Consider the following 17,874-nt stretch of genomic DNA (forward strand, 5'->3'; position numbering starts at 1 on the left):
CGCAGAGTCTATTCTTTGTAATGTCCACGCACTAAACGGCCCAGATTGTTTATTGCAGTAACAATGCTCTTCTCTGCAGAGGCCTGGAGGAGGTGGTAAAGAGCAATAATTACAAATCTGCAGCATGTCCAGGAAACACTCCAATCCCGTTTTTCATCACAAGCTTAAAGCCAAACGATTTGGGTTTAAGTTCCACTACACAGACAGAAGTTTCCTGGACAGTGTGTGGACCGGAGGGCTTGGTGCTGCAGACTCAGCGGCTGGTCAGTCGTTCCTATGCGGTGGTTGTGCCGTTTGCCAGTCCAGTCATAGCGGCAGGGCAGACACACCCAGGAGACACAATACTTTCCAAGCCTTCTCACTCGTCTTCCGGCAGTGGCTGCGAAGCAGTGTGTGTGTGTGTCTCACACCGGAGACTTCTCCTTTCTGTCGTTGAACCCGCTGCTGAATCACAGACATGGAGTGTGGTGTTGTGCAGGAGGTAACCTGTACTTCCTCCTCCAGTAAATCTCCATCATGTTGAAGGCGGCTCACGGGTGATCGTCTTCTTTCTGCCTTCTCCAGCCTCTACCTCAGTGGGACTAATCAGCGGTGATGTGAGGAAAACAGACAGTGAAACTTTAAATATTTTTTTTTTATTCCACTTACATGAAATTACATGTTTTTTTTCCCCCCAAATAACAGTTATGCTCAGGTATTCTGTATGAAAAAGACAAACGAAGCTAACCAGCCCAACGACCACTTTCCTCCTCCACAAGCGCCCTCCTCCCAACATGCAGTTCAGGCAAGTATTAAAAAGACAGACAAAAACAAATACATTTGTAATTTGAAAAACCAGTAACTAGAGAAGCAGGTGGGATTGTTTTTACTGCTGTGCTCGTACAAAACAGCAACAATACAAGGTTGTGTGCTCTTCTGTTCTTCAAAGTTTTTCATACCTCGTAATTAATACACATGTACAAAAAGCAGGTCACCCCCCCAAATAAAAAGCCCAAACCAACAACAAAAAAAACCAACATAATGAGTAGAAAGTTGAGCAACAGAGTAAATGGAATGTAATCTTTCATCCTCCATCTCCAGCACTCTCCGCTACACATCCTGTCCTGTCAGACCGCCACTGTTCAGTGAAACTTCCCAAACAGGACCGTTCAGACAAGCAAGAAACAAACAGGTTGACTTTTCTGTCTCCCCCGTCTCGATGCCCGCCCGCCCACCCACCACCAGAATAACGCGACTCCACTATTGCTCCCAAAAAGAAAGGTCAACGGTCCCCAACCGGGGTCACTCAACCTGCCACACCCTCTAGAAACGTACCCCTCCTCCCCTCCACAGTTACAAGAGAAGAAGTGTGAACTGATAGAGGACGAGGAGTGCTGGGGGACAGACAGAAAAATCTAAAATAGATGGAAGTGGAATGATGATGAGGTGGTGTCGTGTTGGTGACCGTGATGAAGATAAGCTTGGACAGACGGGGATGAACGAAAGGGGGCGTGGCTCAATTCTGCTGCGGTTCTGCTTCATCCTGCTGAATGTCAGAGTTCCACAGCTGAGGAGGAAGAGGAGGGTCAGTAACGCAGACATGAGCTCATTTCAACACGTTCATCCAGAGAGGTGGAAACTCCTCCCTCCACCCCTCCACCCCGCCGCTGCTCCTCACCCCTCCACCCTGCCGCTACGGCGCCTCACCCCTCCACCCCGCCGCTACGGCGCCTCACCCCTCCACCCCGCCGCTACTCCTCACCCCTCCACCCCGCCGCTACTCCTCACCCCTCCACCCCGCCGCTACGGCGCCTCACCCCTCCACCCCGCCGCTGCTCCTCACCCCTCCACCCCGCCTCACCCCTCCACCCCGCCGCTGCTCCTCACCCCTCCACCCCGCCTCACCCCTCCACCCCGCCGCTGCTCCTCACCCCTCCACCCCGCCGCTACTCCTCACCCCTCCACCCCGCCGCTGCTCCTCACCCCTCCACCCCGCCGCTACGGCGCCTCACCCCTCCACCCCGCCGCTGCTCCTCACCCCTCCACTGCTCCTCACCCCTCCACCCCGCCGCTGCTCCTCACCCCTCCGCTACTCCTCACCCCTCCACCCCGCCGCTACTCCTCACCCCTCCACCCCACTGCTCCTCACCCCTCCACCCCACTGCTCCTCACCCCTCCACCCACTCTATCCCGTTCATCTCCTGGACGATCAATAGATAACCCACTGATACAGATTCACATCCTTAAATATAACCCTCTCCTCTGGATTATGTCGTGATAAGCTGGGATGTTTCTCAAAGAAGAAATATTGTTTTTTAACTCTACTGCAGTCAGTCTCAATATATGTACCATCACATTGATGATCATAAACATTCACAATGGAGTGAAAATGTTTTGATTCAGATCAAGTTCAGATTGCTCCAAACAACCTAAAATTTCAGTAAGCCTAGAATTTTTAAGACCAAATGAAATCTTCATAAAGAATTATGTGGAAACCAAATTGATCAAATGACTAAGATAAAATACCTATGAAACTTATTTCTAAAGAAAATGTGAGACATCTAAGGTCACGCACGGTTAAGTGAAATCAGAAATCTTTTGCAGCGTTTCGAGAGTCCGTTTACACCACAACAGTGCTTACAGCCACTGAAAACAACTGCCTGACTCGCAAGCAGGAACTTTTTGAAAATGCTTCAACTCTTATTTCCACGGCAGCAAGGGTAAAACAACGAGCCCATTGTTCTCTGCACGCATGCGTGTGGATTCATTACAAAGACAAACAGTGCCACGAGTGGCCCCAACACCAACGTCTAAATGGACATCATTTTCAAAACATTGCTGTGTCAACGCAAATCCTTTCTGAAACGAAAACGCAAAAACAAAGCGTTTGTACTTGAAACGTGTAAACTGGACCCAATTCAAGAATGTCACTTCAGTGAGTAGTTGCTTACAAGCTCCGACTTACCGTCAAGTTGTCCCTCAATAGCTGCATGATGAGTGTACTGTCTTTGTACGAGTCTTCATTCAGTGTGTCGAGCTCTGAAATGGAGTCATCAAAAGCCTGCAGGACACGTGACACATTGTTAAACGCTGGGGAAAAAAAGAAGCCAAACCGACAAAATATCTCACAAATCCTAGGACAGAAAAAAACCCTAAATGTCATGGGGACTTGCCTGCTTGGCCAGTTGGCAGGCATTTTCGGGGGCATTTTTTATCTCGTAGTAGAACACGGAGAAATTAAGGGCAAGGCCGAGGCGGATCGGGTGCGTCGGCTGCATTTTGTCTCGGGCGATTTCGAAAGCTGCCTGGTAGGCCTCCTGCGAATGGTCGACCGTCTCTGGAATCACAGAAATAATGTAAAAGAGGAGAGGAACTTGTTAAGGAAATATAAAAACACAGATATTGTAAATCATCAAGAGTGGAAGACGAAAGAGCTGGCTGCTAAAGAACCAGTGGACACGTGGATCTTAGGGTACGAGAGAAAAAAAACTACATCTACCAGGAAGAGGTGATATTTTCTGCTGTGTAACAGAGGCTGAACCTGAAGTCTGGATGGTGATTTTACATAAAGCAGCAGTCAATCACAGAGCATCAGGACATTGGTCCATGCTTCAGTATAATCCCAGCTCTGGCCAAGAGTTTGCTTAAAAGATCAATACCACTCACAAAGCTAGCAATTAATGAATAAACCGGACATCAGTTCATCTTAGCATCAAAATTAAGAGTCATTAATACTAGCGATGGGTGACCTCCCACTTATCCAGCTGCAGACAAAGATTTCAGAATGTAATAGAAGGTGAATCATTGCGTTCATTCCACCAAAACTGGACCATAAATGCTAAACGTGTTGGCGCCATGTCAGCCGACTATAATCACTGTCCATTGTTGAACCTCTGGGTTGCCAACTTGCTCACCAGTTACTATTGTCGTGATGTAATCACCACCAGCCGTCGCAGGAACAACACGACTTCACCATTATTGTAACCGGATAAAGACTAAGCTAACACGTCAATGTTTCAAGTGGAAACACATTGTTTTTGTTTCAGAAAAGTGCCGCGTTCGCATGGCAACACTTTGAAAATGTCTGTTTACAGAAGGCAGAAACGCTGAAAACGATGTCAGGCGCTGTGGTTTGTTTTGGTGACGAAACCACACGTACGCAGAGAACAATACGCTATAAACATTAAAGGTGTGCAGGAGGATTTTCTTTTTCCGGGTGGATCATCAAGACTATTGGTCCTCCCAAGTGTCAATCATTCTGGTGATATATTACGTCAGGCCGTCGTACGTGCTCGTCCCCAGGTAGCGTGGATCTATTAGTTTTCACTTTCTGTGCATGCGCGCTTTCAGGTGTCTATGGTGAGCTACGCCTTCAGCTAGCTCGCAGTTCTCACCGGGTACTTTGAAAATGGCAGAGGGTCGCAAGAGAACAAGTGTCTTGGAAGTGTATGAGAAGAAGAGAAAGGCTTGGGAAGAGAGAAACAAGACCAGAGTGTTTTTGGGAGATAGTTTCACCCGATGGCGCTGAAAGCCCAGGTTGGGCTTCCCACTGATGCTTCAGTCGCAAAGTTTCTACTCCACAGGGAAAGTTTGGCTTCTATTTGGAGAAATCCATTTCAAATCACTTCCAGTAAAAGTTATCTACATCTAGATTGTAACTTTCCAGGGTTGATTAGTTTGTTTTCTTCTTGTAAAGTGAGCTTGTGTGAGCGATGCCGACTTGTGACTTGTAAACAGAGCGTGCACGAGGAGAACTGGGCTCGCACACGTTCTAGTAGGCGTTCCGTCTGGGGAGCAGGTAGAGCTTTGAGCATGTGCATTTTTTCAAAAGGTGGAGAGGGCGGTTCTTTCCTAAAATTCGGGAAAATCCTCCTGTACACCTTTAACAATGGCGAGTAAACGGTCATTTCAATATTGTCCACCTACTTGTGCACGTGCAGAAGAACTATTTACTACGGCGGTGGTGTACATGCACGGCAGCAGCACTTCTGCCGTATACTCTGGGCCCAAACATGTTCACAAAAGATTTTAGCCCATTTCCACAGAGAAAGAGCATTTTTATAAAGTTCTGCCATGGCAGTTGTTTTCAGTGGCTCCAAGCAGTTGCCAAATCCAGTAAACTGAATCCAAAAATTAATTGGCTGTTTTGACCAGGCTTCCCCAATTCCGGGCCTTAGAGGCCTGGTGCCCTGCATGTTTTAGGTTTCTCCCAGTTGTAATACACCTGAATACAATAAGGGCCTGGTTACTTGGCTTTTTCACAAGCTTGATGATGACAACATCAGATTTGAGGTGTGCTGAAGCTGGGAGAGAGCGAAAACCTGCAGGACACCGGACCCACAAGCCTGGAATTGGGGAAGGCTTGTGTAGAGTTTTCACTTGAAATGCGGAAGCGGGGCCAAAGCTGTGCATGTCCTGACTGACTTCAGTCTTATAATTAGTCGGCGCAAAGTAGGTCAAGATACTACAAAGTGAATGATGCAACACAAGGTGGGATTAAGATCTACTGATAATCCTGTGGACACCCACTTACCTGCTTTCTTGTCATCTGAAGCCACCTCAGCCAGGTAGCGGTAGTAATCCCCTTTCATTTTCAGGTAAAATACTTTGCTCTCGGCTGTCGTGGCCTTGGCAATCAGATGCTTGTCCAGGAGTTCCTGTGGTAGGAAACATACACTAAGTGGCTGTTCTCTCAATGAGTTCCGGTCAACATCGGCAAGCAATGCTCTAAACCAAGTAGGGAGACAAACTGGCTGCCGTCAGCCCAGCTGTGCTGCATAGCAGCTGCTTTGAAGCCCAGGGAGGGAGGATGCACATGACATAAAAGCATGGGGGAGGAGAACAAGATGGGCTGAGTATTTGAATGTGGAGCAAAGGTTGAGAGAGGGAACTGGCGGTAGAAAAGAGAAGGGATGGGAGTGTGAATGAAAGATGGTGGGGGTAGAGAAAGAGGTACTCCTGATGAGCTTTTGCTGGAGATGGAGGTCACCTAGACAAGGGATGGGAATGGGCATGCTCATGGGAATGCTATAGTGCGAGCGCTCCATGACACACGGCCACAACTAAGGCACGGTAAACAAGAGACAATGGTCCTGGACCGCGTCTTTCACTGTGATGGACATTTCTGTTGCTTTTAACTCTGAAGTCATGAGAGCAGACTCGAGTAGTGAAGTAGCAGCAGAGAAGCTAAATTCAGATTTGCTGACAGACCTGAGCCCAATTTACGCGACGACTCAAGTTAACGTGTCGATTTTGACAACCCTTGTGAAATGGCATGTTTTTGTCTCCGAAAAGTTCCCCCTTTCTCATGGCAATGTTTTGAAAACTGGTAGTTTACACGGAAACGGCAGAAGCACTGAAAATGTTTTCATGCTGGGCCACTAGTGGGTGCTGTTGGTTGTTTTTGTGATGAAACCACACGTGCAGTAGGAAACAATATGCTTGTTGATCGTTATTACAGTGACTCCACTATAGTCCCAGGAGAAGATGGACTGGGAGTCATGACACTCTGGAGGCAAACATTGTCGTTATTGTCCACCTACTGAGGATGAGCAGAAGAACTGTTCATTGTGGTGCACATGTGCAGTAGCAACATTCTCACCATGTAAACTGAGTACGAGCATTTTCAGAAAGTTACGTTCTCAGTGGCTCTGAACACCGTCGTCGTGAGAACAGACATCAAAACGCAGCCAAATATTTGTGTTTTCACTCAAATGTTGCATACATCAGGACTCTTTGTTTAGAGAGAATTTGAACATTTAAAAACGTGATGCAGAGAATTAGAGGTCAGGCTTGATGGACAGCTTTCACTGCGACAGCTTACTGGTCCCACTATGTTTAGTTGGACTCATGTCAGTAACGAGGGAATAGTTCCACCACGGCTAAAGGATTCACCTCAAGTCACTCAATTTGGCAAATCAAAAAGGTCTTACCAGCACATCGTTGCAGATTTTGGTCAGCTCCTCCTCGACTTTTTTCTTGTACAACTTGGCCAGCTCTTTTTTCGACTCGTCGTCGTTGTTCTGCTCGATGCTGGAAATCACGCGCCAGGAGGACCGGCGGGCGCCCACGACGTTCTTGTAGGCTACCGACAGCAGGTTACGCTCCTCGTTGCACAGCTCGTTACTGCTTTCCGTCGTTTTCTTCATGTACTCGGCCATGTCCTCGTAACGCTCAGTTTGCTCCGCAAACTTGGCGTAAGTCACCATGCTTTCTTTCTCGTCAGACATGGCTACGCTGGAGGGTAGACACCGGGACAAAAAAAAAAGGTGGAAAATGTTTTATTACTTTGTAGAGTTAACCGTCTTAGATCGGTTGTAATTATAGCAACAGCTGCATCCTTAGGTGTTCTAAATATTTACACCATCTTTGCTCGTTCTTGCAACAATAACTGCTACTAAAGGCCATTAGATTTTTTTTTTTTTTTAGTTCCTGAGACATTATGCCAAACGACACCTCATCCACTTTCTCTGCTGGTGAGATGATATGATCACCTGTAAAACAGCCGCTGACGTACGTCAACATTCACAACGTGATAAGTGGTCAAGCACACCACTTCAAACCAACTCAAAATCAACAGGCGGATTCAAAACAAAACCGACAAATCTCATGCAAATCGCCTGATTTGACATTAATCCCTGTGTATGAGCAACACACGCGCAACACGAACTCTGCGGCTAAGCGCTAATTGCCGTCTCGCACCTACTGCGTTGTGGTTTTGACACCAACAGCTGCAACGGCTTGTTTAAAATTTTATCTGATGTGATTAGAAAATGACCAACAGGTTTCATTTGAAAATTCTTGCCGACACCCAAATTTCCAGATAATTTACACTTTCGATATATACTATAGCGATATATACCATGTTGGACCACTAGATGTCACTGCCTAAGAAAAAGCTTCTAAAGTGCCACAGACAAACTTCCATTCCTACTGGATTTAAACAATCAAAGCACAGAAAATGTCAGAGTAAAAGCCACACAAAATATATATACAGCAAAAAACAAATAAAAAAGTCTAATTGTAGGCTAAAAGAACGGCGGGCTGAGCAGGAAGAACTAATTGCAACTGCTCGTCGAGGATTATCAACAGTGCAGTTATGCTTGCAGTTTTGCCTCTTCACAACTTTTGACAGACAAGAAACACTTCAGGAAATAATTTGATATTTTGGAATCAAATTGTGATTCCTCCCCCAAAACCGTGATAATCTCATGGAAATGACGTGAACTGAATCAATCAAGTTATTGACCATGAAAAGTTAAGTTCGTCATTCGGTTACATCAGGGGTCTCCAACCCCAGTCCTCCAGAGCCCCTGTCCCACATGTTTGAGTCTCTCCCTGCTTCAGCGTTCCTGAATCTAATGATGACGTCATTACCAGGGTTGTGAAAAAGCCCAATAACGAGCCCCTCGTTGCAATCAGGTGTGTTGAAACTGGGAGAGAGCTAAACCCTGCAGGACAGGGGCTCTGGAGGACTGAGGTTGGAGTTGCCCGAGAGCTTTAATATAGAATGAAGCAGGAATTAAAGTCCATGCAGGTGAAATGATTGAGACGTGAAGCGATGTGGGACCGAACACAAGCCGCTTGTTTGAATCAAAGTTCTTCTGTTGCTTTGAATTGACCAGTGACACTGTTTGGCACTTTACTGTGACGACACTGCATTAGTCTTCCTCCCAGTTCACTATGTAAAGGATGGCTATGTACATCTAACATCCATCACTGCTTCTGCAGCCTACATCTGATCGACCCATTGAAACAGCCAGAGGGCTTTGAAAGATCAATCCCCTTTTTCCATCCACAATATGCGTCACGTTAATAAAAAAGTAGTAATTTCTCTCATTTTACAAATCAATGAAGTTAAAACGGAGAATGAATAAGTAAAAATTGAATTTCATTGTAATTAAACATCAGTGCACGAGACATTTTACGCTTTGATTTTTTTAATGTAAAGTGTTTGAATGCATGTCAAACAGAAAACTGGCGTGTGTGTCAACACACGTACATAAAGCTGGTCAAAGAACAAATGTTCAGAGGATGTTATGTAGATTTGACATCAGGAATGTGACCATCGATTAATTTAAGGCCAAAAGTCACAACACAGAAAAGTGTAGCAGCTTTGTCACTTTCCCTCCGACAGATTTCAAGGCTCACACCAAAGAAGGCAGCCAAAGTATTATTGCAGTAAAAGAGGAAAGCATTACAAAACCTTAAGGTTGGAAGTTTAAAAAAAAAAAAAAAACATTTAATCTGTCGGAAAAATTTGGAAAAACTTGGATTTTTACTGCAGGGGGATCAAACCTCCAACCTGCAGGATGACAAAAAAGTAAAAAAATAACTTCAGTGTGTCAAAGTGGTCGGAAAGTAATCCATCCACAGTGACTTGCTCTGTTTAAGTCAGGTAACCACACATAATCACGCCTAGAGCCGTAGTGAAAGCTAGCTACCTTTTTGATTATTAAACACCATTTGCGTGAAATCCCTGTGAGACGGTATAAGAAACGACATTGTGAGGGCTGCAGAAACGACTCAATGTGAAGCTTTTTACAACACTAGTCTGGTGAGTCACTGTGACAAGGCTCATTTCAAATAAAGACAATTTCACATTGGTTTAAGAAAAATGAACACTTTCAGAATGTGATGCAACTAAAAAGATTTGATGAAAATCACAATCAACTAAAATGAGTTTTACTGGTCTGGTCTTCCACGTTTTGCTCTCAGTGAACCTTTTAAAAGGAAATAGTTGTTTGAGATCACTCACTCATGCACACATGAGGTTGCTGCGGTCCAAACTTCCACCTTGGCAACGTCTTTAGGGGAAAAACAAGCAATTGGATGATTTCTAATTCCCTGAAGAATCAACCAATAGATGCAAATGTCTCCACCGGAGCTCCACGTGGTTTCCAGCACGCATGCAGTTGTGCAAGCTTTTCAAGATGCATGGTTTCAGTCTGATGTTAACGTGCGGAAAGAATCTCGCGCTTCAGTCGCAGAAGAGACCTGCAGGAAGAACCTGATCTAGAGAGAGAGAAGAGACGCCTGCGGGGTGGAGAGAGAGAGAGAGAGCGAGCGAGAGCGAAACGGAGAGAGGCAGAGAAAGAGAGACTCACCACACCCTTCTGTCTACCTGTGGTTTGCACAACAAGCGGAAGCAGCGTGAGCGCAGCAGCAAGGCGCGGCTGAACGTGGCGAACTGCCACTTACGACCTCACTCGGTTTTTATTAAACACACGGACAAAAAAAAAAAAAGCACACAATCCACAATTACAAATTAAGATTAGAAACCAGATCTTTTAACTCCATTAAAAAAGAATCTAAAGCTGATCGCCCCTTTCCAACATGGTGCCGACTATTTCCTGAAAGACAAGCGCACCAAGAGAAAGGTGGGGACGAATGGACAGGCGGTTATGTAAGCCTTCATACGCATCAGGTGAATACTGTGTAAAGAATAAAGGTTTTCATTCTGTAATTATCTCAAATTAAGGAATAGTCATGCTCGATTGGCCCTTTTAAATAAATAAAAAAAAAAGGTGCGCGTCTTAATTGGTTCGCTCTCCGCCTGGTGGCAATCATACGCCGTTTTCTATCAATTGTGGATTGAAAACCAGAAGAAAAGAACTAATTAATAGCGAACTTTTATATAACATGATTGCAATGCGAGTGCGACTTCAGGACCCAAAACGTGAATAAATCGTGTCACCAGGTGTTCCTTTAATCATTTACAAAACGACCACGTCTGCAACATAAATGTTTAAGATAACCGCTAAAACACAGGCTTACTTCAGGAATCAATTTTAATTAGATTTAAGATTGGAGGAGAGCGTGGAGGATCGTTTCAGAGCGCCAAACCTTCCGCACTGACACGCCTTCTCTGTCTGATGTGCCCCGCTGAACCCAGCCATTAGACGGATCCCACGTCCTAGCTAAGCTAGGCTATTGTTCTTCATAGTGGAGCGTCGCCCCGAGACGCACGTAGTCAATGAGGACATAGAACTGGAATCCTTGTAGCCATCTAGCACTTACAGCAGACTGTCCTCAGTTAAGACGAGATTGTTTTTTTTTTTTTTAAAGATTAAAGTCATTCCCTACCTGTGTACTTGCAGACGTCGGCGTTCCAAACTACAGCTGACTCTCCGACTGAACTCAGTCCACGGGGTTTCCTTCCAATCGAAGGCAGTGGATGACGTCAAAGGTAACCAAGGCAACGGTGCCGAGGGGAAGCATGGGAGATGTCGTTCATGGGCAAGACGAGTTCATAGCCCTCTGAAGTTACAATGAATTACCAGATATAAGATTGAAAGGTAAATCTAAATTAATGTTATATACACATTCCTGTGTGCCTCTCATACATATATTGAAATTCGTTGGGAGGAATTAAACTTACCAGAAAAGCACAGACTCCATCACTTAATGCCAAATTAATTCAACATTTTGTTTTACCCTATATACTAAATTAGCCAACTAATCATACTTTATTAATACCCTGGCTGCCTGCCATTAGGGCAAAACCTAATGGCAGGCAGCCACATTATGACCCCTTTCTCTGTGAAGCCAGTGTAAAAATCTTTGAAAAGTTTAAAGCAGAAGACATTACTTGGTCTCCCATCGATGACCTTTCATGGGTACACGAGAACACAAGCATGGAGAAGTATGGGTGTGGGAAAACGGCCTAAATGTGAGTGTGATTGGTTGTCTGTAATTGTGTGTTTGCCGGGATTGGCTCCAGGGCCCCATTACTAAAACCAGTAAAGAAGATGGCTGGATGAATTCATGTTCTCCCTGTGTGCGTGCGTGTGTGTGTGTGTGTGTGTGTGTGTGTGTGTGTGTGTGTGTGTGTGTGTGTGTGTGTGTGTGTGTGTGTGTGTGTGTGTGTCTGCAGGAGGCGAGGTTATTCGGTCTATGCTTATGAGGATAATTTGTGATTCTAAAACTGTGAGCGTGAGTGTGTGTGTGATACTCTTTGCTTGCCTCTGGTTTGTAATGTGATAGCCTGTCAATATAGCCATGTTGTACAGTGAATGTATCATGCTGAAGCTCTGCAGAAAGTCTGATAATGCACCAATCATTCTTATCAGGTGTGTAAAGTGAGGCCACATTGAAACTGTGCAGGAATGGGCCCTTAAGAACCAAGAGTGTCCACCCCCACCCCTGCTCTAGATTCAGTAGATAGATTGATGGATGGGACAAGAAATGACAGTAATTAAAGAAAAATAGCAATTTTCTAATCATCTATATTTGATGATTGTGACTCATTATTGAACATTTGTATGAAATTGGAAGAAATGTAAAAGTATAGTTACTTACCTAATAGTGGGTTTATACTATATGGTCTGAGTCACTTTTTAATCATCAGTTTGGAACCATAAATGCATCATAGGCTTCTCTGATAAGGTTCATATCATCAGCAAACACAAACTCTTTTTTTTTTTTTGGAACTGCAATCGGGTATTCTACCTGCCTGACAGGTTTAGATGATGTTTTGTTTTTGGTTCGCTGTAGACTGCAAGAGGCATCCCAGATAGACGATTCCCAGTTATACGCTAGTGTTTTTCCCCCCAAGATAGACAACTCCCATTTAGACACCTTATTATAATAAGTTAATTATTTGTAATATTTTTGTGACCTCGGACGAATAGTAATGTATTTTTACACATAAAGACACATAGTTCCTTTGACAAAGTGGCTCAACATTAGTTTAAAATTGCAGCGATGCTGGACTAAAACCATATGTTTTATAAAGACACATAAAGTAGCTCAACAACGGTCAGAAAAAGAAAAGCTGGTACAGAAAAAATATAAAAAGTGTGTGTTTTCTGTGAAGGGCATCGGGAACAGCTTTTTATGTCTCTTTATAAAACATATGATTTTATTCCAACATGGGACCCGGCTTCTTTTTTTCTTTCCCTGCTGCCATTTTATACTAATGTTGAGCTACTTTTTCACAGGAACGATGTGTCTTTATATGTAAAAATACATTACTATTCATTCTAGGTCACTGAAATGTTACAATTGTAATGTTATAATATTTCATGAAATGTTGCTTATTATAATGAGACGTCTAAATGGGAATTGTCTATCTGGGAAGCATTTCGCTGGGAGGCGTCTATCTGGGATGAAACCCAAATAGCGCATGCCTCTTATCCCAGTGACTAGACTGGAAATCATTTTTTTGTCTTGAATGCCACCCATGATGTGAATATTGTAGAAAAAACCAGACCTGGTTTTGAACTCAATCAATTAAAAACAATTAATCGATTATTTTCCCATTACAAAGAAGGAGACTTAATACTCTTTCAGTATATTTTGCCTAATAGGATTCCCTATCCCTGCATTCTGGAGGACTTCTGAAGAGAGGGATGACACTACTATTTTTGTCACATGTTTTCCCTTCAGACTAAGACAAGCTGATAACCCATTTAAAGACAGAGCGGACCGTATCCACTCTGACAGTGTGCAAGCCACTGCACGAAATAAATGTAGCAAAAAGTCCAAATTCCTCTGGTCGAGGAGGTGTTTTTCATCAAATCAGAGGCAATTTCAAATGAAGGAAAAAGTCTTAAGGCTGAGAAAGGTGACTTTAAAGGCGTGAAACCAGTTTGATGAGTTCTCACTCAAGCCAGCAGCCACACCTTGAGAACTTGAATGCACATGCACTCACATACGCCCAGGCAAGAATGACGGGGCATACTTTAACTGTGAAAACCCTGCTGACACGCCCAGGTTCACTTCTGTGACTTAGAACAATGGGGAAAAAACTCTCAGTGAAACCATTTCACATGTTACAGTAATATGTGCTTCCAAATGAAGTAAACAGTATTAACCTGACCGAACACTTCTTCATGAGACATTCAGATCTTCTCTGTTCTTCACTGGGCTTTTTATGTTCATTCCAATTTGGGAAATTATGTAGTTTGAGGTGTTTTCTTCTTGTGTTCGACACCGACATGGGCTGACAAGAGAGAAACACTAACACTGTAATTTCATCCTTTGTTTTGATCTAATCACTATAAAATTCAACCGACACGGCCAATCTAGTTCCTGCAGGACGTTTCTTCTGCAAACTCACAAAGGATTCAGCTTTTAATTCTTGTGCAAAACTTGAATGCACACATAGAAAAGTATTAGCAGTGGGAAAAATGCTTCTAGAAGATCTGTTCGTCTGCTATACTATCTTTTTCAACAATGTCAGGAGATCTGAAGCCTTTCTTAGCTAACCAGGAACAAAAGCAAATGCAAACCCTGGAAGAGTGTCTCTCTTGTACATTAATCACAACATACATTAAAAGTAAAACTGATCTCTGGAACGTATAAATCAAATGACCTGTTGAAGTGAGTCAATCCTTAAAGTGTGTGCGTGCGTGCGTGCGTGCGTGTGTGCGTGCGTGCGTGCGTGTGTGTGTACGTGTGTGTGTGTGTGTGTGTGTGTGTGTGTGTGTGTGTGTTTCCTCCCACCATCTCAAAAGGTGTTTTCAGTAAATTGTTGACTGTAACTTAGATGTGAATGTGAGGGACTGTTTGGTGTCTCTGGTGTCTCTGGTGACTCTGGTGTCTCTGGTGTCTCTGGTGACTCTGGTGTCTCTGGTGTCTCTGGTGTCTCTGGTGACTCTGGTCTCTCTGGTGTCTCTGGTGTCTCTGGTGACTCTGGTCTCTCTGGTGACTCTGGTGTCTCTGGTGACTCTGGTCTCTCTGGTGACTCTGGTCTCTCTGGTGTCTCTGGTGACTCTGGTGTCTCTGGTGACTCTGGTGTCTCTGGTCTCTCTGGTGACTCTGGTGTCTCTGGTGTCTCTGGTGTCTCTGGTGACTCTGGTCTCTCTGGTGACTCTGGTCTCTCTGGTCTCTCTGGTCTCTCTGGTCTCTCTGGTCTCTCTGGTGACTCTGGTGTCTCTGGTCTCTCTGGTGTCTCTGGTGACTCTGGTGTCTCTGGTCTCTCTGGTGTACCCTGCATTCATAGAGTCAGTCTGGTTGGATCAATTTGCATTAAAAAAAAACCCTAGTATTCAGGCCAGGTTATTAATTGGGATTTTACAGATCACCATGACTAAATAAAGCTCATTTAATTTAACTCAATTCAATTCAATTCTATTTCTATAGCACCAAATACAACACAGTCACTTGAAGGCAATTCCACTGACAAAAACCTAACAATTCCACATGAGGTGACTGTGGAAAGGAAAACTCCTTTTTTTGAAGGAAGAAACCTGTAGAACCAGAGGTGGAGGCTTCCTGCGGTTTGGGTTGTGGTTATGGGCTAGAAGGAGAGAAAACCATTTGACACTTTGTGAAGAGGGTTCCAAACCCTGGATGCACTTGAGAAACCTCTTTGGTCATCGCTAGGTCACTGAGGAAAAACTCTTGTTTGTAGGCCCCCCATCTTCGAGCGGGTCTTCCGTATCTGAGGTCGGGGTTGTGAACAAGTGGTGTTTGTCCTGACGGTGAAAGGAAGCATTGTGTGGGGCTGTTCATGAAACCTGTTGGTCCAGTAGTACAAGACGCCGACCCCACTGTTTACCCTTCCAGTCACAAGACAAGTGCTCAGCTTCCTCGTCAGGCCGGAGCGTGAGAGGCCATACATAGAGAGCACAAAGGAAGAAGGCTCACGCAACACTAAATACCTTAGATCTTGAATATCATCCACCATAACCCTCACTGTGACTACATTTGATACCTTCCGCATTTCTTTCAGTTTTCTTCCAAAATCTTAATTGGAACATGGATGCAAGTTGGACAACATATGATTATATAGTCATGCTAAACACTGACTGTTGTCATGTTCTACGACTTAGAGCAGCTTGCAAAAGTCTCCACACCCCTTGAATTTTCACACATTTTGTAAAAGGACACAAAAAGTAAATGTTACGCAATCGAATCGCGGTATGAATCCAGCTGTTCTGTGAAGGCCTCACACATTCATTAGAGAACATTTGTGAACAAACGGCGTCATGAAGACCTGTGTAGGGATTTCTTACCTCATAAGGATCACTAGTAACCATTATTTTGTGGTTGGCTATCGATAATGATTAATAATGATCAAAGAGAGTTACTAATTATGTTGTTGAAATTTAATCTGATGTGTATCAGAACCTCGGAGCACCACCTGTCTTAACAGGAAATGATAGTCAATTCAGTTCTATCAGTCTCATAAGATATACTAAACAGTTCATCAGGAATTTGAATTAATAGTTAAATTAATTACAATTACCAGAATTAACAGTAAAGCTTGAAGGATTTTGGAGTTCTTGACACAGAAGAGGTCGACATTTCATTCACCTTTGTGTTCATTAATAAAACAGCAAGTATGATTCCAAAAATTATATTTATTAACAATGAAAACAAATAAACACAGATTCTAACTACGTATATACAGTTTGGTGTGTGTAGGTGTGTGTGTGGAGAGAGAGAGAGAGAGAGAGAGAGAGAGAGAGAGAGAGAGAGAGAGAGAGCGAGAGAGAAAACTACAAAACAAGATGGCGGCTGAAACTACATTCCAAATGGAGGTTATCAGAGAGCAGGAAGTCTGTCCTGGGTCTCCACCATGTGCTGGAGAACAATGGAACATGGAAGCTAGTCTTTAGCGTCTGCTTCCTGTGTTTCTCTGCTAAAGGACCATTTCTAGAATGAGTTTATGTGAATGCAACTTGCTTTTTAAAATGTCAGGAGTCGTCAGATGGTGTTCAGTTACTGTGTGATGTTGTCTTTGATGTGATATGTGTAGGATTGTGAGTTAACTAGTTAGTAAAGCAAAGATTAGCATGCAGACCCTGTGTCTGTGGCAGAGCAACCGTTGGTTTACAAGTTGATAACTGCTCCTAATATCATTATCTATAGAACTCAATCACTGTAACACAATCAACACATCTTCATAAAGTTAAACAGTTCTATCATAGCATCAGGTTTAACTAATCTCAGGTAATGCCCAGTTGTTACCACTTCCTTGAAGGAGTTCAGTTGTTGTCCTGCTGGAGGGAAGCTGGTGTCTTCTCCTGTAGTTAGCACCTCCTGCTAACTGTGGTTTGCTGGTTCTGCAGGCTGAGGAGAAGAAGATGAAGTTGATGTTTCAGGAGTCCTTCTTTGCAGCTCCTGGTTGTTCCTTTTGTCCAGACTGAGGAGCTGGTCGCTCAGGTCTGTGATGGTTTTCCTGCTGGTTGAGGAAAACACAAAGAAGTTCTGTGAGGCGTCATTTCCCCGGTACCGTCCTGGAGAAACTGGTTGGGAGATCAGACTCTGGGTGCTGGTCTCTGGCTTAGGGGAAGGTCTGACCCTCATGGTCGGGTCAGCGGAGGAGTTGAGGAATGAAGGCCCCTGGTTGCAGGCCTCTGGCGTTAGCTGTATGCTAACGCTGGGTGAGCTGATCTGCTGGGACACAGCTCTTCCCGGGTGTTCACAGGAGAAGACTCTCTGCAAGACTGTCCGAAAGACTGCTTTTAGGAGTTTCTTCCAAAGGCTTTTGGTTGAAGGTTTGTGGCTTTGAAGGTGTCAAATCCTGAGAGCTTCAACCAATCAGTGACTGGATAAGTGCATGGGGGGGAAGTGTCTTTTGAGCAGAAAGCGAGGGAGGATTTGCATGGGTCTGCTGTGGAAAAAGCCCCCCCCCCCACACTGGGTGTGATGGTCAATCACATTCCTGGGTCCGAATTCAATGTCATGACTGTGTATCATGACAAATGAAAATGGGCTTTCCCTAGAAATGAACAAACTTTCTGTGGTCTTGTGAGATCCCAACACCTGGGAGGATGTTGTTGATGAGATTAAAGCAGGGTTAAGTTCTGATAAAAGATTTGAACATCTCACATGGCACCGTGTAAACTGTCATCCAATAATGGAAAGAGTATGGCCCAACTATCAAGACATGGCCGTCCACCTAAACTGACAGGAAGGAGAGGATTGACTAGAGGCCCGAGG

The 17,874-nt window shown here is 44.3% G+C and overlaps 1 protein-coding gene across 4 annotated transcripts; it reads right to left on the reverse strand.

The window, feature by feature from the left end:
- Window positions 1-627: 627 nt before the first annotated feature.
- Window positions 628-11,135, reverse strand: LOC308133555 (14-3-3-like protein 2). 4 transcript variants are annotated; one of them, XM_080500978.1, is made up of 7 exons: window positions 11,065-11,107; window positions 9,737-9,785; window positions 6,912-7,215; window positions 5,513-5,636; window positions 3,153-3,316; window positions 2,945-3,040; window positions 628-1,546 (listed from the first exon to the last, which is right to left on the reverse strand). In XM_080500978.1, exons 3-7 carry the CDS (start codon window positions 7,206-7,208, stop codon window positions 1,496-1,498), a joined length of 732 nt encoding a protein of 243 aa, XP_080357104.1. In that variant the 5' UTR covers window positions 7,209-7,215; window positions 9,737-9,785; window positions 11,065-11,107; the 3' UTR covers window positions 628-1,495. The 4 variants fall into 4 exon arrangements, with proteins under 4 accessions (XP_080357104.1, XP_080357102.1, XP_080357103.1 ...); XM_080500976.1 differs by having other exon boundaries at window positions 6,912-7,210; window positions 11,065-11,088; XM_080500977.1 differs by lacking the exon at window positions 9,737-9,785 and having other exon boundaries at window positions 11,065-11,135.
- Window positions 11,136-17,874: the final 6,739 nt, after the last annotated feature.

Source organism: Blennius ocellaris, assembly GCF_963422515.1.
Source record: "Blennius ocellaris genome assembly, chromosome: 8".
Classification (NCBI taxonomy): Eukaryota; Metazoa; Chordata; class Actinopteri; order Blenniiformes; family Blenniidae; genus Blennius; species Blennius ocellaris.

Coding starts and splice junctions, on each gene's coding strand:
- LOC308133555 (XM_080500976.1), bottom strand. Junction 5,637..6,911: donor AAATCTGCAACGATGTGCTG/GTAAGACCTTTT, acceptor TTCCTACCACAG/GAACTCCTGGACAAGCATCT. Junction 1,547..2,944: donor TATTGAGGGACAACTTGACG/GTAAGTCGGAGC, acceptor CTTCCTCCTCAG/CTGTGGAACTCTGACATTCA.